This window comes from Hyperolius riggenbachi, chromosome 4 (genome assembly GCF_040937935.1).
Source record: "Hyperolius riggenbachi isolate aHypRig1 chromosome 4, aHypRig1.pri, whole genome shotgun sequence".
In the NCBI taxonomy this organism is placed as follows: Eukaryota; Metazoa; Chordata; class Amphibia; order Anura; family Hyperoliidae; genus Hyperolius; species Hyperolius riggenbachi.
The window spans coordinates 36,839,545-36,864,674 of record NC_090649.1 but is presented as its reverse complement, the minus strand read 5'-3'; the positions used below and the strand labels follow the sequence as shown (position 1 = coordinate 36,864,674).

At 44.0% G+C, this 25,130-nt stretch overlaps 1 protein-coding gene and 1 long non-coding RNA gene across 3 annotated transcripts in view; one reads left to right on the top strand and one right to left on the bottom strand.

Annotated features, from left to right (window-relative positions):
- The window catches only part of LOC137571166 (uncharacterized), a 197,873-nt gene that overhangs the window by 111,113 nt on the left and 61,630 nt on the right, over positions 1 to 25,130 (top strand). For both annotated transcript variants that reach the window (XM_068279962.1, XM_068279963.1), the window contains exons 5-6: positions 18,937 to 19,222; positions 19,607 to 19,764. In XM_068279962.1, coding sequence (XP_068136063.1) covers positions 18,937 to 19,222; positions 19,607 to 19,764 — 444 coding nt within the window. The remainder of the gene's footprint in view (positions 1 to 18,936; positions 19,223 to 19,606; positions 19,765 to 25,130) is intronic.
- LOC137571176 (uncharacterized) lies at positions 1,013 to 4,966 on the bottom strand. The gene is made up of 3 exons (XR_011031300.1): positions 4,822 to 4,966; positions 4,141 to 4,394; positions 1,013 to 1,885 (listed from the first exon to the last, which is right to left on the bottom strand). It is a non-coding gene; the product is annotated as an uncharacterized lncRNA (long non-coding RNA).

The following is a 25,130-nucleotide window of genomic DNA, read 5'->3' as shown; positions in this document are numbered from 1 at the left end:
GGGTCCTGGATAGAGTTAACTGTCAAAGCTTAAAGGGAACCAGAGACGCCAGCAAAAAGAAGTTATACATACCTGGGGCTTCCTCCAGCCCCATACGCACGGATCGCTCCCACGCCGCCATCCTCCGCTTCCTGTATCAGCCATATAGCGATGTACAGAGGCGCCAACAGGATAAAAATGCAAAAATGCAATAAAAAGTTTAAAATATTCAGGTGGTGGTGGTGGACCAACCAACCTAAAAACGACTTGATGCCGTTGATTCAATCAAAAACAATTTATTCACATACTCCAACTTGGAGTATGTGAATAAATTGTTTTTGATTGAATCAACGGCATCGAGTCGTTTTTAGGTTGGTTGGTCCACCACCACCTGAATATTTTAAACTTTTTATTGCATTTTTGCATTTTTATCCTGTTGGCGCCTCTGTACATCGCTATATCCAGTTTTCCACCCTTGGTGGAAGGGTGATACACCCTCCTTTTCTTCTATCACAGAGAGCGACATCTTAATCCTGAGTGGGGACAAGTCTAATCTCCCCACCTGCCTTCACAGTGGTTGCCTGAGCGGTAACCCATGTTTGTAAGTATAATACGTACTTCTCCATTATTCCGTGTTCTAAACCTACTACACCATATCGGGCTCTTGGTTTGTCTTTTTATCCTGTATCAGCCAGTTCCGGGTCCCGTATTTCCGGCCAGTCGGCCAGTCGGCGGCAGCACGCGGCCAATTATCCGCATCACAGGGGTTCCCGGCATACCCTTACGCGTGCGGCTGCGCAGTATGTAAGGATATGGAGGGAGCCCCTGTTCATGCGGACAATTGGCCGCGTCCACCGGAAGTGACGGGCCCGGTACCGGCCAATCCAGGAAGCGGAGGATGGCGGCGTGGGAGCGATCCAGGCTTATGGGGCTGGAAGAAGCCCCAGGTATGTATGAAATATTTTTTCTTTTTCTGTGGCCGGCGTCTCTGGTTCCCTTTAAGGTGCTAGAAAGGTTCAATCAAGTGCAGGAATGCAAATACAGTGTATGGTATATAGGGCAATATGCTCATGAGCATGTAACCAAAGTGACCAAACGTAAAGTGCATAAGGTATGAACAAGCTTAAATGAACCAGACAATGCCAGTAAGAAAAGTGGTACATACATAGTCCTGGGCAGGGTCCCCAGGTGGGTTGTAAGGCAGCCGAAAGAGTAAGGGCGGATGGAGGCACAGCAAAGTAAGTAACCATGCTGGAGCGCAGATCGCTCTGGCATGTGAAAGGGGAATTACGGTGGCTGCGGAGGGTCAAAAGGGGATGGAAAGCATTTTCCATTTAAATCACCCTTATACAATAGAAACAGGGGGCAGTTTTTTGCTGCCTATAACGAAGGTAGAGAACACTGCTGGGAACGAACAGGCCGGGCCCTACTCCTATTGAAGGATGAGACGCCCATAAGTATTTGTATAATTTTCAATATTTTTAACATTTTTAACCTATATATATTCAATACTATTCAAAAACAAAATATATAACAGATCTATATAGAATGTCTGTGTTAAATTAATCAAGCAAACAAATGCATATATAAAGAGATTCTTTCACACAAATAATGGAATGTTAGGAGGGCACTAATAAGTGTCCATCGCAAGCTGCAGGGGGCGTATTTAGAACATCCATATCCCATGCATGAAAAGCCGAAACCCCTAATAAGATCAATGAATCAGGCAAATCCAGAGGGTCAATAATGGATCCAATTTTAAATCACAGGGCATGGGCACCCAAACGGAATGTAGGTAAGGTCATGGTGTATCCGAGTGATGGTCTGGTGGTGCTGATATCTTCCTAGGTGGGATCAATAGGGAGGTTCCAAAGGGTGTTCTGTATGTATGTCTTCAGTGGCTCACCTTTGGGTAGATGATAATAAAAAAAACACAGTGTCACTTATAAACCATTCTCAGTGGTCTTTATGATAACCTATACAGACCATCAATCAAAACTGTCAATCGTGCAAGTGGGTGTCATGGCTTACTTACCCAAGCCATGCACCCCAATTGTGCAATACAATGCCAGTGCACTCTGATGCTCAATCAAAATGATGTGTATAGAGCGGATGTAATCAGTGAAGCTGTGCTTACCTCCACAGCGCCACCAATAAACAAAGGTGTCCTGGTGAATCCTAGTGAGTGTACTCACCTTCACACATTCAAAAGGTTAGTATGTGAACCCCAAATGTGGTGATAAGCGTGCTCACCTTCACGCCAACCACCACAATAGGTATGTGTAACCCATAGGTGAGCTGTGTACAAACAAATAAACGTTGTGTGTTATGAAAAAATATACTTACCACCTATCCCAAATAGGCCTTAAAGCGGTATTGTCACCATAAAAATCAAATTTCAACAGCAACTGGTCTGAGTGTATTAAGTGATAAAGATGCTAATCCTGCATTCAAAACTTTTTCTGCTGTTATGGTTTGGAGTTATCACATACTTTAGGAGCACTGGCCCTAGTGCCAAACAGGCCCAACAGTACCACAAAGTTGAATGCTGGGAGTTCTTTTGAATGCTGGGAGTTCTTTTTATCTATAATATATTCCTCCTCTTCCATTTATTTCCCTGCCTAGCTGATCACTTGTGTTTAAAAGCAAGGCTGAGGTGACTCAGTGATTGGATGTGTAAATAAAAAAAAGCCTCTGGGAGGAGGGCAGCTAATGAATACACAATGAGCAAGAGAAAGGAGGGGGGAAAACAAGAGTCAGGGAGGATATGATGTCAGCATTAGCTTGGCAAGATGGCCACTGCCTGCAATAGGATTTTCTGCTTTTCCTTTATAAAATTCACAGGAATCATTATGTGGATAGCACAATACATCTGTTATGTAAGTAGAAGTAGTATTTATCTACTGTGTTTTTTATTACTAGGTTAGTATGGGTGTCGCTTGTTCTTTAAAGAGACACTGAAGCGAAAAAAAATATATGATATAATGAATTGGTTGTGTACTATGAATAGTTACTAGCAGATTAGCAGTAAGGAAAATATTCTCATATTTTTATTTTCAGGTATATAGTGTTTTTTCTAACATTGCATTATTCTCTGATATGTGCAGATTACACAACACTCAGCATTCAAAATTATTCTTTCAGAGCAGTCTGTGAACTAATGACCTCTCCTCTGGCAGAGAAAAAGTAAACAGTTGAGATAATAAAAGTCAGAAGACAGCCCTCTCCACGACTTTGAAAGTCGTAGAGATGAATGGCTTTTTTGCATAGAGATAACAACTAGAGTTTCTTAACTCTTCCTGTACTGGAAACAATTAGACTGATGTATCTGATCTTAATGTTTTATTTCTTAGCTGTACTACACATACAAATCATAATATCATAATTTTTTTTTCGCTTCAGTGTCTCTTTAAATGAGAACTCCTCTTTTGAACCAATAGGGGCTCGACAGCCCATCTGATATATCCATCTTAACTCCTTTTGTAATAAGCATTTTGTCAAGTCTCCACCTCTACGTCCAATCATGACCCGTTCCAAAGCCACCACTCTGAGTCCATCTACCTTCCCCTGGTGGTGTGATAAATAATGGGAGGCAACACTGGTCCGTTGTTTGGAGGCCTGATGATCCCTGCTTGCTAATTGTATGTTTGAAATACGCTGTTGGATCCTCTTTCTAAGCTGGTTACCTGTCTGGCCAATTTACATCTTATTGCAACTACAGTTCAATAGATATATAACTCCCCTCTGTTTGCAGTTGTTATATTGAAAACGTCGGAAGGTTTTTGTTCCTGGGGCATTGGTGACTGCAAATGTCGGGTGCATAAATTGACATATGGAGCAATCTCCACGTGGGTGGCTGCTTATCAATCTTGTGCCCCGTCCCAGAGGTCTAGTTGGTCTCTGGTAGAGGCTTCTACCAACCAAATCCTTAATGTTCGTAGCCAGTCTACAACTCATAGATGGGAAGGGTTTTAAGGCCAAACTTAAATATACATCAGATAGCAAAATTGGCCAATGTTGTTGTAATTTATTTCTTAAGTCGGTCCATTGATTGTTATAATTTGTGATAAAACATATAGTTTTGTCATCCTTTTTGATTTTGGGACGCAACAGGGTTGTCCTATCAGTCTCCCTTGCCCGATTGTATGCTCGTGAGATTACCTTTTTAGGGTATCTTCCGTCCTGTAATCGTCCAGTCAGGTCACGAGCCTGTTGTTGGAAGTCTCCATAGTCAGTGCAGTTTCTCCTCAATCTAAGGAATTGTCCCACTGGTAAATTAGATTTTTGATCCGGTTTATGACAACTTTGAAAATGAAGCAAACTGTTGGTTGCAGTTGGTTTACGGAACAAATTAGTGTATACTCCATTGTCATTCCCCATCGTTAGGCAGAGGTCGAGGAAGTCAACCTGTTGAGCTGAAATGTGAGAGGTTAGATGGATATTAAATACATTACAGTTAAGAGCGTTGATAAGGTCCACCGAGCCCTCCCAAAAGAAAATGATATCATCAATAAAATGGTACCAGCCCAAGATATGGGACTGGTACCGTTCCAAATGTTGTCCAAAAACCACCTCCCTCTCCCACCACCCCAAGAATAAGGCCGCATAAGATGGGGCACATTTTGCCCCATCGCTTTTCCAGCAATCTGTCTGTAAAATTGGCCATCAAATGTGAGGTAATTAAATTTAAGAATGAATTCTAGGAGTTCCAGAACAAACAAGTTTCTTGTATCATGCGCACAGCTCTCAGTATCTAAAAAAAAATATTTTGCTGCCTCAAACCCATAATTGTGTGGAAAGCTTATGTAGGTAGAAAAAAACAAAGTCTTGTAAAAGTAATACCTTTTAATGGCTAACTGATAAAGTTAAATAATGCACGCTTTCTGGGATCTAGCCCCCTTCTTCAGGCATATTTCCAGATGTTAGCTGTAGTAAAACACTGATGCAGGGAAATAGCAAACATGAAGATGGCAATTGTGCTGGTTGCTGTTTAGCAGTTAGATGTCAGGTGATCAGCAGGCTGGAGCCAGTGAGCTCATGCAAGCAAACATGAAATCTAGCAGGTTTCTGAAGATAGTGAAGCCAAGTCAATCATGTTACATAAGGAGTCATGAATCCCATTCCACAATTTAAACCTTCTGTTAATGTCTTGAACATTGTGGAAAGCTTACAAACTTGGTCATTGAGTGACTGTGTTAAGGTTACAAAAACTGAGTGAAATCAAAAACAGATTTCCCTGGGAAAATTTAAACTCTGGCCCTTCTTCACTGTTAATGGCAGGATTCTCAAACTTTGCACAGTTGGTCACTGGGTGACTGGGAATAATATTCAGAAAAGTAGGTGGAGCCTAAAAAAGCCAATCACAATTTGCCTGTTGATTTTCAAGGGGAATATTTAATTTGCTGCCTTTCTTGCACTGTTAATGGCACAAGCCTCAAACTTGGTACAGTTGGTTATTGGGTCACTGGGGTTTAAATTCAGAAAAATGGGGTGGAGCCACAAACAGCCAATCAGCTTTGTTTTGTTTTTTACTGGGAAAATACAAATTATTGATGCCAAGAACCGCAAAGCTCACAAACTTGGTCATTGAGTGACTGTGTGTCAAGGTTACAAAAAGTGGGCAGAGCCAAAAACAAATTTCACTGGGAAAATATAAACTGCAGGCCTTCTTACACTGTTAATGGCAGGGTTCTCAAACTTTTCCCAGATGGTCAATGGGTGACTAAGATTAATATGCAGGGAAGTGGGTGGAGCCTATAATTGTCAAAATTCACCTGTTGATTTTCAAGGGGAATATTAAAATTGCTGGCATTTTTACACTGTTAATAGCAGATGCCTCAAACCTGCTACAGTTGGTCATTGGGTGACTTGGGTTCAAATGCTGGAGAGGGGTGTAGTCACAAACAGCCAATCTGATTTGTATAATTTTTATGGGAATATACACATTATTGATGCCAAAGCTTACAAACGTGGTCATTGAGTAATTGTGTGTTAGGGTTACAAAAAGTAGGTGGAGCCAACACCAGCCAAATACATAAGCGGGCAACTCCGGGTTCATCAGCTAGTTCCCTATAAACTAAACAAGCCTCACCCACAGCTTTTAAGAGTGCCTTGGCACTGAAGCAAGGGCTTATGGGAGCTCAGTCTGGGCAGGAGGAGGAGGAGGAGGTTACTAGCCAGAGATTTCAGAGGCAGAGGGGAGGAGGGAGGAGGAGAGGGGACTGAATTTGTCACATTACACACAGGCAAGCTGATAGCATCTCCAGCCCTCAGCCTGTGACAAACAGAACATGGCTGCCCTCATTGTATCACAGGAATAAATAATCATTAACTATTGAAGGTGTTTGTAGCTAGATATGCTGTGTAAACTATCTAAACTTTAGATAAGCTATATAGACCAGTTACTTGTTATAGTTAGTTTTTCATCTCGGATCCACTTTAAAGTACAACTGTAGTGAGAGGTATAAGTAGCCTTGCATATTTACTTACTTTAACACAATAACATTTGGCTGGCAGCCCTGATGATCCTTTTTCAGTAATACTTTTTGCCAAAAACGTTTTAGCCATTTATTAGGAAAAAGGTTTTAGCCATTTATTTAGGAAATGTGAGAGATCGCAGAAAAGCCAGTGCGGCGGGTTTGCACGCGGAAGCGTGTGTCTGGGGCAGAGCGGGACGCGGAAAAGCCGCCGCATGCAACAACAGTCAGGCGGCTGATTCCGCGTCCAGCGCGGCGGTTTGCACGCAGCAGCATGCAGCTGGTGTGGCTGAGTCTGTTAATTCACACAGGTTTAGAGCTACGCACGCGCGAGCCAGAAGTCAGGACCTTTATGCCAGCAGGAGATGTGTCAGCTGATCAGGATGATAAGCTGATTCCTGCTGGACTCATGATTGGTTGAGTGGTTCGGGCGGGGCGGCAGAGTCCTGCAACTATATACAGGCCCGCCATCAGGGGGGTACAGCTGTGACTTCCGTCACGGGCCCGGGGCTGGCCCAGGGCCCGCAGCCTCGGGCCCCCCCAGGCATTAACCTCCTGACTGTCCTCTTCCTGCCGCCCCTCCCCCAACGGCCGCCGCTGTTAATACCGTTTTTGGACGTTCTGTCCTGGATCCCGCCCACTGATGGCCTAATCCCGGGTTTTGGCACCCCACGGGGAAGAGTAATAGGCTATTTACCCGCCGACCGCATCATTCTCCTGTCTACGTGCAGTGTGCTATTGCTGCAGGCAGGCGCGGGCAGACTGCTACTCTGGCACACCCTCCACTCCTCAATCCCTCTGATGCTAGAGCACGGCACGTGGGAGTTGGAACACGGCAGACTCACAAACCCACGAGTAGAATCAGCAACGGCAGAACTCAGGATGCAGAGGAGAGCGGCAGAGAGATGACAGAGGAGAGAAGAGCACTTCCTATTCAGAAGTAAGCAATGCCACCGCTTACTAATTACATTGTTTAGAATGTCACAGTGACTGCTCTGCTCTCCAAACATTCCCCTTCTCACCTCAGCCGCTGTTTACAAGTGTGTCTGTTCCCAATCCCGAGAGGATCACGTCTCCTACACACTGCAAGTCTGCGCTCTCCTGTCTGGCTGTCTCACTCCATCTGTCCCATGCACTCTGACCTTCACACCCCCTCTTCAGCTAAACACCCTGGCTGCACAGTTTATGGAGGAAAGACAAGGTGAGGCGCAGGGTGAAGCAGAGCACACACCCTTAGCACACAGCAGCAGCACCCACACCAAAAGTGCAGAGCAATATGCTTATTTTGCTTTCAAATGTGCATTCCTGCCAGTCAGAGACAGTGTCCATCCAAACCCTGCTATGCACTGGAAGACTTTCACCCAGCACAAGATCGATCCCTCTCTGACTGATGTCTGATCAGAGAGGGATATATTTCAGCCACACACTGTACAATGATTTTCAGCTGCAAGGGCTCGGCGCTGCACTACATTGGTGGCATTCTTCTGTATTGTTTGTGTCTGGATTGATGAGGATCTAGTCAGAACCCTTACAATTCAGAAGGATGCCACAGGTGTAGTGAAAAAATGAACCGGGATAGAAAGGACAAGTGTGGTTTGATTTATAAAACAACATTTTTCTTACAAAAGTCATGATATGCGTGACTAGGGGTATGGTGGGGGCGCGGTTAGGGGTGTGGCTTAAGTGTCCCTCTTTCTTATCTCAAAAAGTTGGGAGGTATGTGGCTATACTGGCGCGCTATACTGGAGCACTGTACTGGGGCACTATACTGGCTATACTGGGGCACTATACTGGGGCACTGTACTGGCTATACTGGGGTGGCTAGAGGGCGTGCACTGCACAGCAGTCTGTAGGGGGGCCCAGGCTTGATGTTGTGTGAGGGGCCCCAAAATTTCTGATGGCAGGCCTGACTATATATACAGCTTGCTTGTCAGTTGCTGGTTGTCTGCCGTTGCGATCACTACGTGGAAGCACTCAGACCTTTAGTCAGATCCTACAGTGTGTTAAAACCAGGTGGACCTGGGAATTCACACTTAGCCAGTTTACTAGTACTGTTAATCTGTGTATTTATTCAGACTAGTTCCAGGGTGCTGAGACCAAGGACCTTGCACTCAGACTAGGCATTGTTTGATATCTGTTATGACTTATTGCTTTTCTGACTACTCCTCTGTCTTCTGATTCGGTACCTCGCATATCTGATATACCGTTGCCAGACCCTGCTTGCCTTGGATACTGAATCAGCCTTCTGTCTTTGTACTGTATCTGTCAGTGTGTTACCAACCAGGCATGCCCGACCTCGAGAGCTATCTCTCCCCTTAAGAGATAGTCTCCAGACCAAATAGTGACATCCACCTTCGGGTGTCACCCACTCCCTGGTCCTTCCTACCTCCAGCCTGACTCCTCCACTTGGAGAGCCTCAGGCTGCTGAAAGGTCCCTGTGCCTTCCCGAGCAGTATTTCAGCACTGCTGGTGCTTTACTCAAAGTATTACTTGTCACAGGAGGCCCTTTGGTCAGACCGCAAATTGCTTTCCAAACGGTGCCAGCGCACGGATCGTGCAAATTCTAGTCGCAGTCAATGCGCAGGAACCGTTGGGGAATGGACCGCAGACAAACCAGAAGGGAGCCTGTGAGGTACGGTAATTACAACCTACACACGATTCAGGGTATAACTGCCTCCACCTCGGTTACCATGGGCCCGAGGAGCCCGCTGACTGACTAGTCCTGCGAATAAAAACGGTTAAACACACTCTATTCTGTCTAGCCAGCAACAAACAATAGTAGTAGTGTCTCTCCAGAGACCTGGGATCAGTTTCTGTGTATGGCTGAAAAGCAGGGTAGCGGAACAGTGAATGACTTTGATAAAGTCTTTTATTCACATGCAAAATAAATAATTAATATATACAGACAATTATTAAAATCAACAATTATTAAAACAGTAATAGCCAGTATGAAATAAAACTGGAGAAAATACTTAGGATTTGTGGAAATATGTCCTTTTGTGGGAAAATCATCAAGTCCTTGGTTTCAAGTTCGCAAAGTTCTTTGTTCCAGATATAAATTCAAAGTTCAGCAAGATTTAAAATCCAAACAAAATGGAGGATGCCCTTTGTTCAGTTCCGACAAGATGGCCGCTAGCCATGTGCCCTTTGTTTCAGAGCTCAATTCAAAGTTCAGCAAGATGGCCGCCAGCCATGTGTCCTCTGGCTGGCAGCAGAATGTTCTCATATGGATGGAATGGGAGGACTGAGGGCGGAGTCCCTTGCAACCACTTTTGAACAATGCCCATCTTTGGGTGGAGCCTCGAGTACAGCCCAGGGGTTGGACAGGGGTGGTGAGCCCCCTGGCTGGGTGCTCTCTGCCCACCAAATATTACATTTGTCATATCTCAGCTTACGCTTTCCTCACACACATGACCATCATATATTCATATTTCTCAGACTAGGCCAGTTCATATGATACCAAACTTGGGTAAAAAACAGTGGAATCCCCTAAATTCTGGTTATGCCAGTGGCCCCAATTTAATATCAAAATACTCACAAGATCCGGGCCAACAGAATGAGATAACTTCCACAGCTCTCCGATGTATGGTACTTCTAAAACATGCGTAATGATCATAACTCTGTTTCCCTATTCTGGCTGAATGGTTCCGCTAAGTCTGCCCCCTGCTGGGATTAGCTTCCTTGGCTCTGAAAAGACTCCTGGTTTGTTAATTAACATCTGAGTGTTACACCTCTTCCAGGCTCCTGGCATAAAAAATGTATGAATGGAAGCAGTTTATCCACCAAGGAAATCTGATCAGCTGTTTGTGGCCCCGCCCCTTTAGTGAATTTGAACCCCAGTCACCAAATGACTGACTATAGTAAGTTTGAAGCCTCTGCCATTAACAATGTAAGAATCGGGGGCGTGGCTTGGCACGCAACTGTGATGGCTGCTTGAACCCGGAGCTCCCGCTTATCCTCTGCTAAAGCCTCCTTTACCCGCTGCCCAGCCGATCCAAAATGAGCGCCCGAGCTACAAGAAAGCAACAAGGCACCATACCTGACATGGGAACCACTCCCGCACCGTCTGGCAAAACGGTCCCGGAGATCTTTCGCTCGCAGAAACAGACCACGCAGGCCGCAAAGATGGCGCCGGTAGGCGGAAACACAGCCTCGCAACCTTCCTCTCCTGAGTCCACGGCAAGTGTAAGTAGTAAGAGATCCGACCAACTACACAGATCCCCTACACTTGCGGACATGCACGCCATGGCAGAAGATATAAAGCGTACATTCCAAGATGCTATAGCGGATATGCGCACAGACATGGCGGGATTCAGCAACAGACTCACGGTGGTAGAGACAGAGGGGAAAAGAAGGGACACTCGTATTGATAAAATACAGCGGACCTCGGTACAGCATGACACCAGACTGGCGGAACATGCTAGACATCTAGAGGACCTGGACAACAGGGGCAGACGCTGTAACATTCGTGTCAAAGGAGTACCTGAAACTGTGAGTACAGAGCAGATTCCCCAGGCCCTGGCGGCCATCTTTAACAACCTTTTACAACATGAGGCTGACTCACAAATCTCCTTCGTTAGAGCGCACAGGGCTCTCAGACCACGAGGTGGTGACTCCGACCTTCCAAGGGACATTATATGTTGTCTAGAGTCATTCCAAACAAAAGAAAACATAATGCGAGCCGCTAGAACACAGGACGAGATCCTATTTAACTCCACTCCGGTGCAGCTATTCCAGGACCTATCACTTATAACTCTTAATAAGCGTAGAATTCTGAAACCACTCCTTAAAGCCCTAAAGGATAAAGGCTTTTCCTACAGATGGCGCTTCCCATTTGCTTTAACAGTACTTCAAGACGGCAAAGTGGTCGCCTTAAGATCTCCAGCGGGCCTCTCCGAATTCTGCGACGATCTGGGCCTAGACCACATAGAAATTCCGAATTGGGAGACTGCTCCAATGCTTCCCCGCCCGGATGGAGCTTCCTCTAAGGGGTCCCGCCGCAACCAGGGGAATGTTAGCCGCATCAGGCACAGATCTGCCAGCAGCAATGCCGAGGAAACTAACAAAAGACCGATCCTTGACCGCCCGGATCAGGACTCTTCAGGCGAAGACTAAGTATACCCTCTCTAATCTTCCTAGTTTATTATGCAAAGCCTCTCATCTACCTTCGTGATCGTTGGGAACTTTTCATTGTGATCATCTATACATATTTGACCTCAACCCCAGTGCCTAACCCCAACTTGAAATGGCGCTTAAGTAGGGATATCTTTTTCTTCGCTGGAACTACGATTGCTTCAATGCTTCATCTCCGACAGGTTATGTTGCTACCAAGTTTAATGGTACTATTGGCACCCACATCACAAGTTTATGGTTAAACACCTCCGGTGCCACTTATCTTATAAAATCTCTATTTGGAACAGTGGTTACTGTCGGTATACTGAGAATCTCTACTTCCCTGTTGATGTCCTTAAACGCTTGACATGACCATGTAAAGGTACCCCCCTGTGGCATCCCTCTACGTTTTTAGATTAGATGTTAATATTTACAGGTGAGGTTTGTTGCACGAGGGCACGCTGATGTTAACCTTTTTTCCCTGTTTATTATATGTATACTAAGTGGTCTCCTCCTATAATGCATAATCCTAAAAGGTTGAAATGAGGATGTGTATCATTATTACCTAATGTACAGCCCTATCCCAAGTGGATATAATGACATGAAGGAAAACACACTCTGCATATGATATTGCTTTAATGGGTAGTGACCTTGATGGGACAGGTGTTGGCCATACACAGAGATTTCTCTCTTATCACACACTCATAGCATCTCAATTTATTATATCCCTGACCCTATCCCATAGGGGTTGATTGTGTGGCTCTCTTCCTGTTCCCTCCGGGTCTTCTACATGCATCTCCTTTATTAATGTTATTATCAACCTCAGGTATATAAGTATAGTGTATGTAAATCTTTGTCTATATTGTTGTATAACCCCAAATATTGGGGTTATGGGTCTCAACAGAACTGATGAGATTAGTTGGGTGATCAATTATACAGACTGATCCCGAAATGGTCATTGCGATGCTGGGCGCCCGTTCGTGCGTTACCTCAGGACCAGCAACATAATATTTTCTCAGGACGTACTAACATCTCTAGCCCTGTGGACCTGGGGGGTTGCATGCACGGACGCCCCCATACCAAACCAAGTGGATTTACCCTCACTCTTTTTAGGGTGGCCTTGTTGCTTTTGCTCTGTCCCATTCTCAAATCGTAACAACTCATAGAATGGCTGGTTTCAACGAATTTAGCACTTTATAAAGCAGAGGATGCGGTTTTCCAACCGCCTTATCACTTTCAACACTTTATCTACTGACTGGTCCCACACGGATGTGACTAGTTATTGCAGATACTGGGTGTCTTCTACACCCCCCACACAGTGTATGTACTAGTACATATTCACTGAACACTTTTCCCACTTAAAAAGGTAAGTGTTGGTTTAATCAAATCACACTTACGCTGGGAGCAATTTTTCTTGTTCTCCTGCTAGTCTCAATAACTTCTATAACTCCTATTTCCCTGGTCATATTATCAAGCCAAGTACAATTGATGCAGCCCTGGTCCTTACAACTCTGGGTATCAACACTCCTCACATTAGCCTCCTCTCCTTTACACTCCTCCATTCCCCTATCATTAGTCCATTTTTCCACATCTCGACCCCCCTTCTTCCTATCACTAGAAACGCCACACACCTCCAGGGCCCGTCAGATTTTGGGGGAATCTACTCCGTTACACATAATGGCTGAAGCATCCAGCACCTGTCAGACACAACTAACTTGGAAATTTCTCTCACTTAATGTGAATGGTTTGAATATCCCAACTAAAAGAACTATGGTCTTTGACTTTCTTAAAAAAGAAAAGACCCACTTTGCCTTTCTCCAGGAAACTCACCTCAGAACGAACCATATACCATCTAGATTTGACAGACATTTCCCAACGGCTATACATGCCACCTCTCAAACAACCAAATCCAAATCTAAGGGAGTATCAATCTTCATACACAAAAACGTCCCTTTTCTAGTTGAAGAAGTCGAGAAAGATCCAGAGGGTAGGTTCTTGTTTGTAAAAGGGAAGCTTAGCAACCGAACTTTTACTTTAGCAACAATATATGCTCCCAACAAGCAACAGCCTTCCTTCATCGCATCAACCCTTAATCGTCTTTCCTACTTCACTTCAGGCATTTTGATTTTAGGAGGCGATTTCAATATACCCCTACAACCTCTGATTGACTGCTCGAATGGTTCTTCCACGCTATCATATAGGGCACTAAAATTTATCAGATCCCACCTGCAAAGATTGACACTTATGGACCCCTGGAGAATATCACATCCCCAGGAAAAAGATTATACTTTCTTCTCCCCCATCCACCAAAAGTATTCGCGTATTGACTACTTCTTTGTCGCACAAAGGGACTTGTCCCTCATACGTACTTCATCCATTGGCTCCAAGACAATCTCAGATCATTCCCCAATATCCATAACTGTAAGCTTCCCCAAGAAAACAAGCAAAACCTGGTGCTGGAGACTTAACCCTCAAATCCTAGCAGATGAAGCCAGAGTAGCTACTATATCATCAGCATTAGATAACTATTTTCATGATCACTCCAACACTGACACATCCACCCTTACAATTTGGGAGGCACACAAGCCAGTGATTAGGGGACGTCTCATACAGATGGGTGCCAAATTGAAAAAAGAAAAAGAAAACGGAATACTTAAACTCTCAGAAGAGATATGCAATCTCGAAAAGCTCCACAAGCAATCCCTTGCAACACAAACTCTAGAAAGATTAACTGAGCGTAGAGCCAGACTACACTCCCTACTATTTACTGAGGCCAAACAAAAAATCTTATCAGGGAAGAAAATTTTCTATGAACTAGGAAATAAAAGCGGTAAATATCTAGCAAAAGCTCTTCGCCAAAAAATGTTGATCTCCCATATTCCCACCATCTTGGACGCGAAAAACACCAAATTAGTTAAATCGGAAGATATAGTCAAAGAATTCCGCAGGTTCTACAAAGACCTATATAACCTGCAAGACTCACACCCAGAGAAAAAACCCCACCCATCTAGAACTAATAAAATTACAGAATATCTAACTAAATTCTCCTCCCCTCTTAAAATCTCGCAAGAAGATCTTCAAGATCTGGAAGCTCCAATTTCTGAGGACGAGTTCTTAATTGCGGTTAGAAGTCTGAAACCTGGCAAGGCACCCGGACCTGATGGGTTCAGCTCTCAATACTACAAACTGTTTGCTAAGGTGCTGGCCCCAGCTTTCACTTTGGCTTTCAAATCAATCACCCCAGATACAATCCCCTCCCCTCAATTTCTGGAGGCCCACATAACAGTAATCCCCAAGCCGGAGAAGGACGCCAAGCTATGTTCCAACTATAGGCCCATTTCCCTCCTCAACCTGGATGCAAAAATATTCGCTAAGATTCTAGCAAACAGACTCATCCCATTTATACCAGAACATATTAAAATAGACCAATCGGGATTTATCCCAGGCAGAGAGGCCAAAGACAATGTTATGAGAGCAGTAGGCGCTATATCCTTAACTAAAAAACTCAAACTCAAAGCCTTCCTCCTTTCAACTGACGCCGAAAAGGCATTTGACAGGGTGGCATGGGACTTTTCTCGCGCTGCCCTGTCACGCTTAGGTCTTGGCCCCAATATCTTGAACTGGATAAACTTATTATATTCCAACCCCTCAGCTAAAGTAAAGGCTAATGGCTTGCTTTCTGACAATTTCACCATCACCAATGGTACGCGACAAGGGTGCCCCCTTTCCCCCTTGCTTTATGTGATCACTCTTGAACCCTTCCTCAACGCTGTGAGAGCAAATCCCGCAATTAGAGGGATAAATGCTAAATCCTCATACCATGTAGTGTCTGCTTTTGCAGACGACTTACTATTCTTTCTTCAAGACCCACTCACTTCCATACCCAATTTAATGAAGCAGTTTGAACAATTTGGCTCCCTCTCCAACCTAAAAATAAACTTTCATAAGTCAAGAGCCCTTAACATCTCTCTTGACCCTGTCACAGTTAAACATTGTCAAACAACATTTACGTTCTCTTGGTCAACTAATTCGTTACATTACCTAGGAATAGACATCCCCCAAAACTTAAATAACATCTTTGCATGCAACTATATTCCCCTAAGCAAAAAGCTCAAAACAGATCTACTATCCTGGGGTACCCAAAAAAAACTCTCTTGGTTTGGCAGAATAGCCTCTGTCAAAATGACCCTCCTCCCAAGATTTTTATACGTGAGTCAATGCCTTCCGATCTCCCTACCGCAAACATACATCAAAGATCTCCAATCCGCTATCAATAAATTTATCTGGGAAGGGAAACCCCCAAGAATTAAGCAATCAACTCTAATTCTCCCTAAGGAAATGGGCGGCATGACACTTCCCGACATTCACACATATCACCTGGCCTCACAATTAAGCAGAGCCATTGAATGGGCTAACTGCACCACCCCTAAACAATGGGCACAAGTTGAGAGGGATAACTCAGATACCCCAACTCACGCCCTGGGCTGGGTAGATTTCCCCTTAAGTACACGAAATCAGTGGGAAAATCCCTTGATTGAAGCCACAATCAAAAGTATGCGCAAATATTTACCGCCTAAGGGCTTGGCGTCCTTCCCCGGTAGACCCTCCCCCCTATCCAATAATCCCGCATTCTCCCCAGCAAAAGACATAGCCTTCCTTCAAAATTGGCCCACTGGCAGCTGTCCTAGACTCCAAGACTTCGTCAGTAATGGATCAGTCAAGTCCTTATCCGATCTCAATACAATGAGAGATGATCGCCAACTATCTCAGTGGCAATACTTCTAGGTCCGCCACTTTGTACAGACCATTTCCAGTAAAATCAACTGGTCCACACCACTATCTCCTTTTGAAAGATTGATATGCAATGAAGGACCGCATAGGCACTTAATTTCCCAACTATATCAGATCCTCCTTACGAACCCAACACCCAATAAAATGAGATTCCATGAGGAATGGGAAAGGGACCTGGAAACACTATATCCCAATGATCAATGGCAAAAACTCCTCTCCCTTAATCACAAAGGCTCCATAAGTGTCAACATACAGGAACTGGGTTACAAGCTCATAACTAGGTGGTATAGGACACCAAAGCTATTACACAGAATCTTCCCCTCGGTCTCTGACAGGTGCTGGAGATGCAATCAATCAGAAGGATCTCTCTTACATATCTTTTGGGAATGCCCATCAATCCAGAACTACTGGCTCCAAATCCACCAACTCATTGAAGATATAACCTGGGACCAGGTTCCCTTTACACCGGCCTCGCTTCTTCTCCACGATACCATAGACTCGAACAGAAGCTATAAAAAGTCTCTAGTAATCCACCTAATCAATGCAGCCAGAGCTCTTATTCCGGTTCACTGGAAAAAAACAGACATACCTACCATTAGAGAATGGATTGGGAGGGTGGGAACAGTGGAGTCTATGGAAAGAATCATAGCTTGTGCAGCGGATGGGATGGAACGGTTTAACTACACATGGGCTCTCTGGAACGATTTCCAAGTATCAGAAAAATATAAACTTCTCATGGGACAATAAACAGCGCTCACATTTCTAAACTTCTATTGCTCTCTCATTACTAGACCTTTTTACCCCTTACACTAAACTCCCAGAGGTTGTTCCCGCTTCACCTGAGATCCACCACAAGGAGTTGTTTTTCCCTCACTTAGATAACCAGGGCTGAACGATTGATAAATAGGACCAGGGCATATTCTATTTATCTTATCCTACCTTACCTCACTACACCCTACTACTCTTCAAAATCCTGCTTATTCTTAGGCTACCACTCTAAGCTTTCCATTCCAAACACACATAGTTGGCACAATCTAATTACTCAAGATATAATTATGCGTGGAGACTAACATAACAGCACATTCTAAACTATGTCGTCCAAATAATAAATATATAAGCTACTACTTACAAATAGCCTATACTTTTGTTCTAATTCATGCTTTTGGATCTATTTGCTAACGCTTATAGATGACTGTTAAAACTCTGATCTTATTTTGTTATACTTTCAAATAAACGTTAATTGAAAGAAAAAAAAAACAATGTAAGAATCGCAGCAGTTTTAATATTCCTCTCGAAAATCAATATGTGGCTGTTGTAGGCTCCACCCACTTTTCTGCATCTCAATCTCAGTCACCCAGTGACCAAGTGTGCCACGTTTGAAAACCCTGCGATTAACAGTGTAAGAATGACTGCAGTTTACATTTTCCCATTTAAAATAAATGGCTGAAATTTGATTGGCTGTTTTACACTCCACCCACCTGCCAGGTGCACATGTTTATGACAAGAGGGGAGCGCCAGTGCAGAGCCAGCAAAGCGTACAACATAGTGTCAGCATGAGGGTCAAAAGGAAGCCTCACAGCTTGAATATTATTCCACTGCTGACACCGGAGAAGTTACTTAGAACGGAGGGGGAAGCAGCCACAAGGGAGGTGCGGTAAGAGACCACATACCTCCCCATACACACAGCATCTACCCCTCTCTGAAGAGTAAGCCCCTCCCCGCCGGAAAAAAAAAGTCCTGCCTTGGTGTCAGGTTTCACATACAATAGTACAAAATGTTTATTTTACTCCATGTAGCAAATAAGACATTTATTTTAGCTTAGGCTGCACACCAACACCAGTTCTCCTAAAACATTACAGCCATCACTGAAAGCCTCACATGTTATCTGGACAGCTCATTCAGGGAGAGAAAGGCAGCTAGTGAGATATGTCACATGAAAATGCTAGAAAGTACACACAGGGTTCACAGATGTAGGGAGAGGATTTCCCCTCCCCTCATGATTTACTGGTCCAGAACCAATCCCTCACACTTATCAGTGAGACACTTATAAAACATTAAAGGATGAGAAAAGCAGGGAGAGATATACAGCAGTACTTAGAAATGCCTAGACTGTTTTTTTTTTTAAAATATGGGCCTGATTCACAAAGCGGTGATAACTCAGTTATCACGCCTAAAAGACTTTAGGCGTGATAACCTTTGCACTAGCAAAGTTATCACCGCTTTGTGCTCTAACTCGCGCGAAGCTACCGCGCGTACGCGCGTACAAAGTCCCATAGGGCTTAATGGGAGCTTCGCGCGAAGAGCCGGGTGCTGCGCGCGCCTGCGCGCTTGCGCGCGCAAGCCTTTGCGCGCGGAAAATTCGCACGAGTTTCTTCTTATCATGCCTAAACTGAGTTTAGGCGTGATAAAGGGGTTTTCACTCGCGTGCAAACACTTTGCACCGCTTTGTGAATCAGGCCCTATATGTTTATTGATAGTTGTCCTTTAAGGTGTTGTAGCCATTTACCATATAAAAAGTTAACATCAATGGTTCCCTAAAATGTATTAAGTGTTATCTGGTTGTATTTTATTAACACAGATGCAAATGTTGCCCTCTATGGTGTAGCATCACAGTCCTCTATCTACAGAGGTGAGAGCTCTGCCAATAAAGCCATTGATGGAAACTTGGACACTCATTTCGATGCTGACTCCTGTACCCACACCAGCAATGAGGTCTCACCCTGGTGGAGGGTGGCCTTAAAGCAGCCCCATAAAATCTCCAAAGTCATCATAACCAATAGAGGCGACTGCTGCTGGGATCGGCTGACTGGTGCCAGTATCCTTATTGGGAATTCTTTGGAGAACAATGGAAATAATAACCCAAGGTAACTATTGCTATTCATGTAGCTCTTACTATTATGGTTATGGAGTCATTAGTTAGTATATTGGCCTGGCTCCCCGGTGCTGTTTCAGTGGTAAGAAGACCACTTGCTGCCTGTCAGTACTTCTTATACAGCCCAATTAAATAATTATACACTGGTGGAGGGAAATAGGGATAGAAACATCTGGAGAACTGTCCCTAAACATTGGGATATACTTTAGTAATTCAGTCGCCAACTCCAGTGGCTGTGTGCTGGTGGCAGCTGTGTGACACCAAACTACTACGATCTAAAAGTCAGTATGACCACTCCTAAAGAGGCCACTTGGGCCACGCTATCTACACTTACTACACATAGAGTTATTGACTTGCCTTTATTATTTTTCCACAGCTGTGCAGAGATCTCCACCATACAGAACAGTGGAGCTCTGACTTTCCAGTGTAACGATATGGTTGGCCAATATGTGAACATCATCATTAGAGGGAAGCAGCAATACCTCACCCTGTGTGAAGTGCAGGTGTTTGGCGTGCCCTTCCCTGCCACCATTGGTAAGTGGAGTACTTCTATAGGAAATGATGGAGCCATGGTTGCTGGATGTGACTACATAAAAACACACAATATTAAAAATACATAATGAAACTTATTTGATGCCTTATACACAATAAAATATCTTCTTCCTTCACACTGAAATTACAGATATTTTTTTTTTTTTTTTGCGTAATGAGGAGATGATTGATTTATCCTACAGGAAATTCACAGAGATGTGACTGACTTAATCAAGTGATCAGTATGGGAGTCTCATGTTGGCTGGACATGTTCATGTCCCAGTTCTACTTCCTGTTTTAATCTACATTAAAAGGAAAGTGGAACCTTTCCAGCCACTTAAAGGGAACTCGAGGTGAGAGTGACACAGAGGTGGCCATAGATATTTCCTTTTAAACAATACAAGTTGCATGGTTGTCCCTGATCCTGTGTCTTTAATACAGTCATTTTAGCCATAGACCCTGAACAAGCATTCAGATCACGCGCTCTGACGCAAGTCTGACTGAATTAGCTGTATGCTTGTTGCATGGTTGTTACTCAGGCACTGCTGATGCCAGAAGATCAACAGGAATGCCTGGCAACAGGTATCCTTCAAATGGGAATAAATATGGCAGCCTCCATATCTACCTCACCTCAGATTCACTTTTAGCCAAAAAAAACAATGCACACACATTAAATAGTTTTCACCCGAAAAGTTACAGTTTTGAAAGAGCAGATTATAGACATACAATTTAACTTCAGGACAAGCATTCAGTTGCAGTATGTCCTGAGGACAGGGGTAGGAGGACAAGAAAGCAGTGCAACATGTTGGAGAGTTAGTCAGGTATATAAGGAAAAGAGAACCGAGAGCCCAATATAGTGTAGTAAGTCAAAGCAATTGGTATATATGTGAAGGAGTAAGATATATACAAACCAGGGTTACCTCCAGGCAACCACTGTAAAGGCAGGTGAGGAGATTGGCCTGTCCTCACTCAGGGCTAAGAAGTCGCTCTCTGTAGACGTGAAGAAAAAGGGGTATCCCCCTCCACCAAGGGTGGATATATATTGTATTACGAAATGAACAGAGGCGCCAAAAGGATAAAAACAATATTTAAAATGTTTAAAAATTGCTTAGGAGGCAGTGGTGGACTTACCTCCCTCAAGCAGACACAAGAATGCTGTGTTATTCAACAAGGATAATATTAATGGTACACTCCAGGGATTTAATGCAACGCGTTTCGCAGGTATACACCCGCTTCATCAGGCAGTGAAAAGAGGAGTACACAGCAGCGTAATGTCAGGGTCACACCTGGCGCCTTTGGAGAGTTAGAACTGTTGGAGAGTTAGAACTGTGGTAAACAAAAAAAAAATCTAACTTGTCCAATTTCTGAACAAGAAGCCAACTATGTCAGGGACACCTGCACACACTCTATATGTATAGCACTATGATGTTGTGGATAGCACTCTTGTCTTGCAGCATTGGGATCCTGGTTCAAATCCCAGACAGGGCACCATCTGTATGGAGTTTGCATGTTCTCCCCATGTCTGTGTGGGATTCCTCCCAAATCCCCCCAAAATGCAGGAATGCTCATTGACCCCCACCCCCTTGAAAATGGCCCTAGACTACAATATATATATATATATATATATATATATATATATATATATATATATATATATATATATATATATATATATATATATATATATATATATATATATATATATATATAGTACAGAACAAAAGTTTGGGCACATCTTCTCATTCAAAGAGTTTTCTTTATTTTCATGACTATGAACATTGTAGATTCACACTGAAGGCATCCAAACTATGAATTAACACATGTGGAAGTATAGTACATAGCCAAAAAGTGTGAAACAACCGAAAATATGTCATATTCTAGGTTCTTCCAAGTAGCTACCTTTTGCTTTGATTACTGCTTTGCACACTCTTGGCATTCTCTTGATGAGCTTCAAGAGGTAGTCACCTGAAATGGTCTTCCAACAGTCTTGAAGGAGTTCCCAGAGATGCTTAGCACTTGTTGGCCCTTTTGCCTTCACTCTGCGGTCCAGCTCAACCCAAACCATCTCGATTGGGTTTAGGTCTGGTGACTGTGGAGGCCAGGTCATCTGGCGCAGCACCCCATCACTCTACTTCCTGATCAAATAGCCCTTACACAGCCTGGAGGTGTGTTTGGGGTCATTGTCCTATTGAAAAATAAATGATGGTCCAACTAAACACAAACCGGATGGAATAGCATGCCGCTGCAATATGCTGTGGTAGCCATGCAGGTTCAGTATGCCTACAATTTTGAATAAATCCCCACCCGCAAAGCACCTCCACACTATCACACCTCCTCCTCCATGCTTCATGGTGGGAACCGGGCATGTAGAGATAATCTGTTCACCTTTTTTGCGTCGCACAAAGACACGTTTTTTTGGACTTATCAGACCAAAGCACAGATTTCCACTGGTCTAATCTCCATTCCTTGTGTTCTTTAGCCCAAACAAGTCTCTTCTGCTTGTTGCCTGTCCTTAGCAGGGGTTTCCTAGCAGATATTCTACTATGAAGGCCTGATTCACACAGTCTCCTCTTAACAGTTGTTCTAGAGATGTGTCTGGCTGCTGCTAAAACTCTGTGTGGCATTGACCTGGTCTCCAATCTGAGCTGCTGTTAACCTGCGATTTCTGAGGCTGGTGACTCGGATGAACTTATCCTGCACAGCAGAGGTGACTCTTGAGCTTCCTTTCCTGGGGCGGTCCGCATGTGAGCCAGTTTCTTTGTAGCGTTTGATGGTTTTTGAGACTGCACTTGGGGACACTTTCAAAGTTTTCCCAATTTTTCGGACTGACTGACCTTCATTTCTTCAAGTAATGATGGCCACTCGTTTTTCTTTACTTAGCTGCTTTTTTCTTGCCATAATACAAATTCTAACAGCCTATTCAGTAGGACTATCAGCTGTGTATCCACCTGACTTCTCCACAATGAATGAAAATCCCACTTATTAAACCTGACAGGTCACACCTGTGAAGGGAAAACCATTTCAGGTGACTACTTCTTGAAGCTCATCAAGAGAATGCTAAGAGTGTGCAAAGCAATAATCAAAGCAAAACGTGGCTACTTTGAAGAAATAGACACATTTTCAGTTGTTTCACACTTTTTGGTTATGTACTATACTTCCACATTTGTTAATTCATAGTTTGGATGCCTTCAGTGTGGACCTACAATGTTCATAGTCATGAAAATAAAGAAAACTCTTTGAATGAGAAGGTGTGTCCAAACTTTTGGTCTGTACTGTGTATATATATATATATATATATGTATATATATATATATATATATATATATATATATATATATCCTACTAATATAATAAATGGGAAAGTTCGGATGTTTGGATGTTTGGATGTTTGTTACTCGATCACGCAAAAACGGCTGAACGGATTTGAATGAAATTTGGCACAAACATAGTGCATTACCTGGAATAAAGTATAGGATACTTTTTATTCCCATAACCAAAAAGAGAAAAATACAAATTTCACTGAAAAATGTAAATTGCAGCTTCTAAGGGTAGAATGGTTAATTTGCATATATTCAGCAGTGATGCACTGGGAGACATCTCAAGCTCACTCCAACCTGAATTATCGCAAATTCTTTCTGTTTTAAGAAAGCAAACTTTTGTTTTTCTTAACATCTTAGTAAGGGGGCTTTTAGGACTACTGTAGTCCCTTACACACTCCAATGAGTTCTGGGTCACCATGAGCTTGCTGGTTAGTCTGTAACTCTCGGTGCTACAAGCCTCTACTGCAAAGAGCCAAATTAATCTATGCCATGCACTGATGAGGATCAAACAATCCGAATTAGGCTGTGCATCGCCGCTCTGCCTTTTGGCTAGGACCAAGTGAGTTGGTACTTGCTTGTTTTTGGTCAGAGGGTTTAGTGAGGGGTCTCCTCTTGGGGGCCCCAGGAAGATCAGAGAGGCGAAGGCAGTCTGGTGTGCTGTGAAAATGGCAGACTTTAAAAAGCTGCTGAGGATTCGGGTCCAAAAGGAGCATCAGAAGGAGATCGGGATGAAAATGGTGGCTGCTGATGTCGTGACGGAGATTCTTGGTGTCCAGGTAATGGATATTTATGCGATGCAAGATTTTGTGGATATGGGCCAATACGTTATTTCCTTTTTTCGGAGGAACGCTACCTGGCTGTTTTTGAAAATTGGAAGATGGTGAAGGCTGAGGGGCGATATCCTGTATTGGAGAAGATTGATGTGGATTTACTGTTTGATGCAAGGGTTAAATACCTGACTGTTCACCTGTTTAATCCTTTCTTGGAGACTCATGTTATTAGGTCTTTCCTAAAGCAATATTGCAGTGAGATAGGGAATACTGTGAAGCTGAAGAATTTGTATGGCATGTATCGCAGTAAATTGAAGTTTGAGGTGAAGTTGAAGCCAGATCCGGATGGTTATGGTGGTACTGTACACCCCCCTGCGGCTTTTACAGTGGCAGGTGAAAGGTGCACCATAAGTTACCAGGGGCAGCCAAAGTACTGCCGTTATTGCTATATGTACGGGCATATGAGGGAGCATTGCCCTAACAAGGATACCTGCAGGTTCTGCAGGCAGAGGGGTCACCAGGCTTATCAATGTTCAGCCCCCCGTATGTGTGATCTTTGTGGGGCGGCTGAACATCTAGCCAAGGACTGCTCGCTGAATAGGGGGAGGAGTCTCTTCTCCTATGCTGCTGTTGCGAAGGAGGGGAGAAGTTGGTTTGGGAAGTGGGGTGAGCATTGTGTAACTGCTGCTGCTGCTACTGTAGTTACTGAGCAGAGGGAGGTGTCTGAGCCGGTGGCTAATGAGAGTGTGGGTGTGGATGAGCTGGCTGCAGAGCCTCCTGTGTCGGGTGATAGTGCTGTGGAGAGTGGGGTGACTGCTGGTGTTGCGAGTGATGTGATTGGGGAGGTGAGTGATGTGACTTGTGAAGGGGCGAGTGGCATTGTGGAGGAAGCTAAATTGTTTTCTGCAAGCGGCAAGGATAGGATGGTGCCGGGGGAGACTGGAGATGGCGGGGGGCATGGCCAAGTGCCGAGTACCTTGCAGAGTGATTCTGTGGCGGTTGTGCGGGAGGAAAAGCCTGTGACTGGGGAGGTGATTGGTGCGGATGGGGTGAAGGTTTCCGCTGTGAAGAAGTCTGTACAGAGGAGTATGGAAATCCCTGCAAAGCCGAGCGGAGAAGGTGGGGGGCGTGGTCAAGTGCCAGTGAGTGTCCCGAGTGGAGTGAGTGTTGAGAGAAAGGAGGAAGGTGTATCTGCTATGAAGGAGAAGGTGGAGTCTGGTAAGAAGGAGGCTGGGTCTGTGGCTGCAGGAAAGCAGAAGGAAGCGATCGGAGGTGCTGG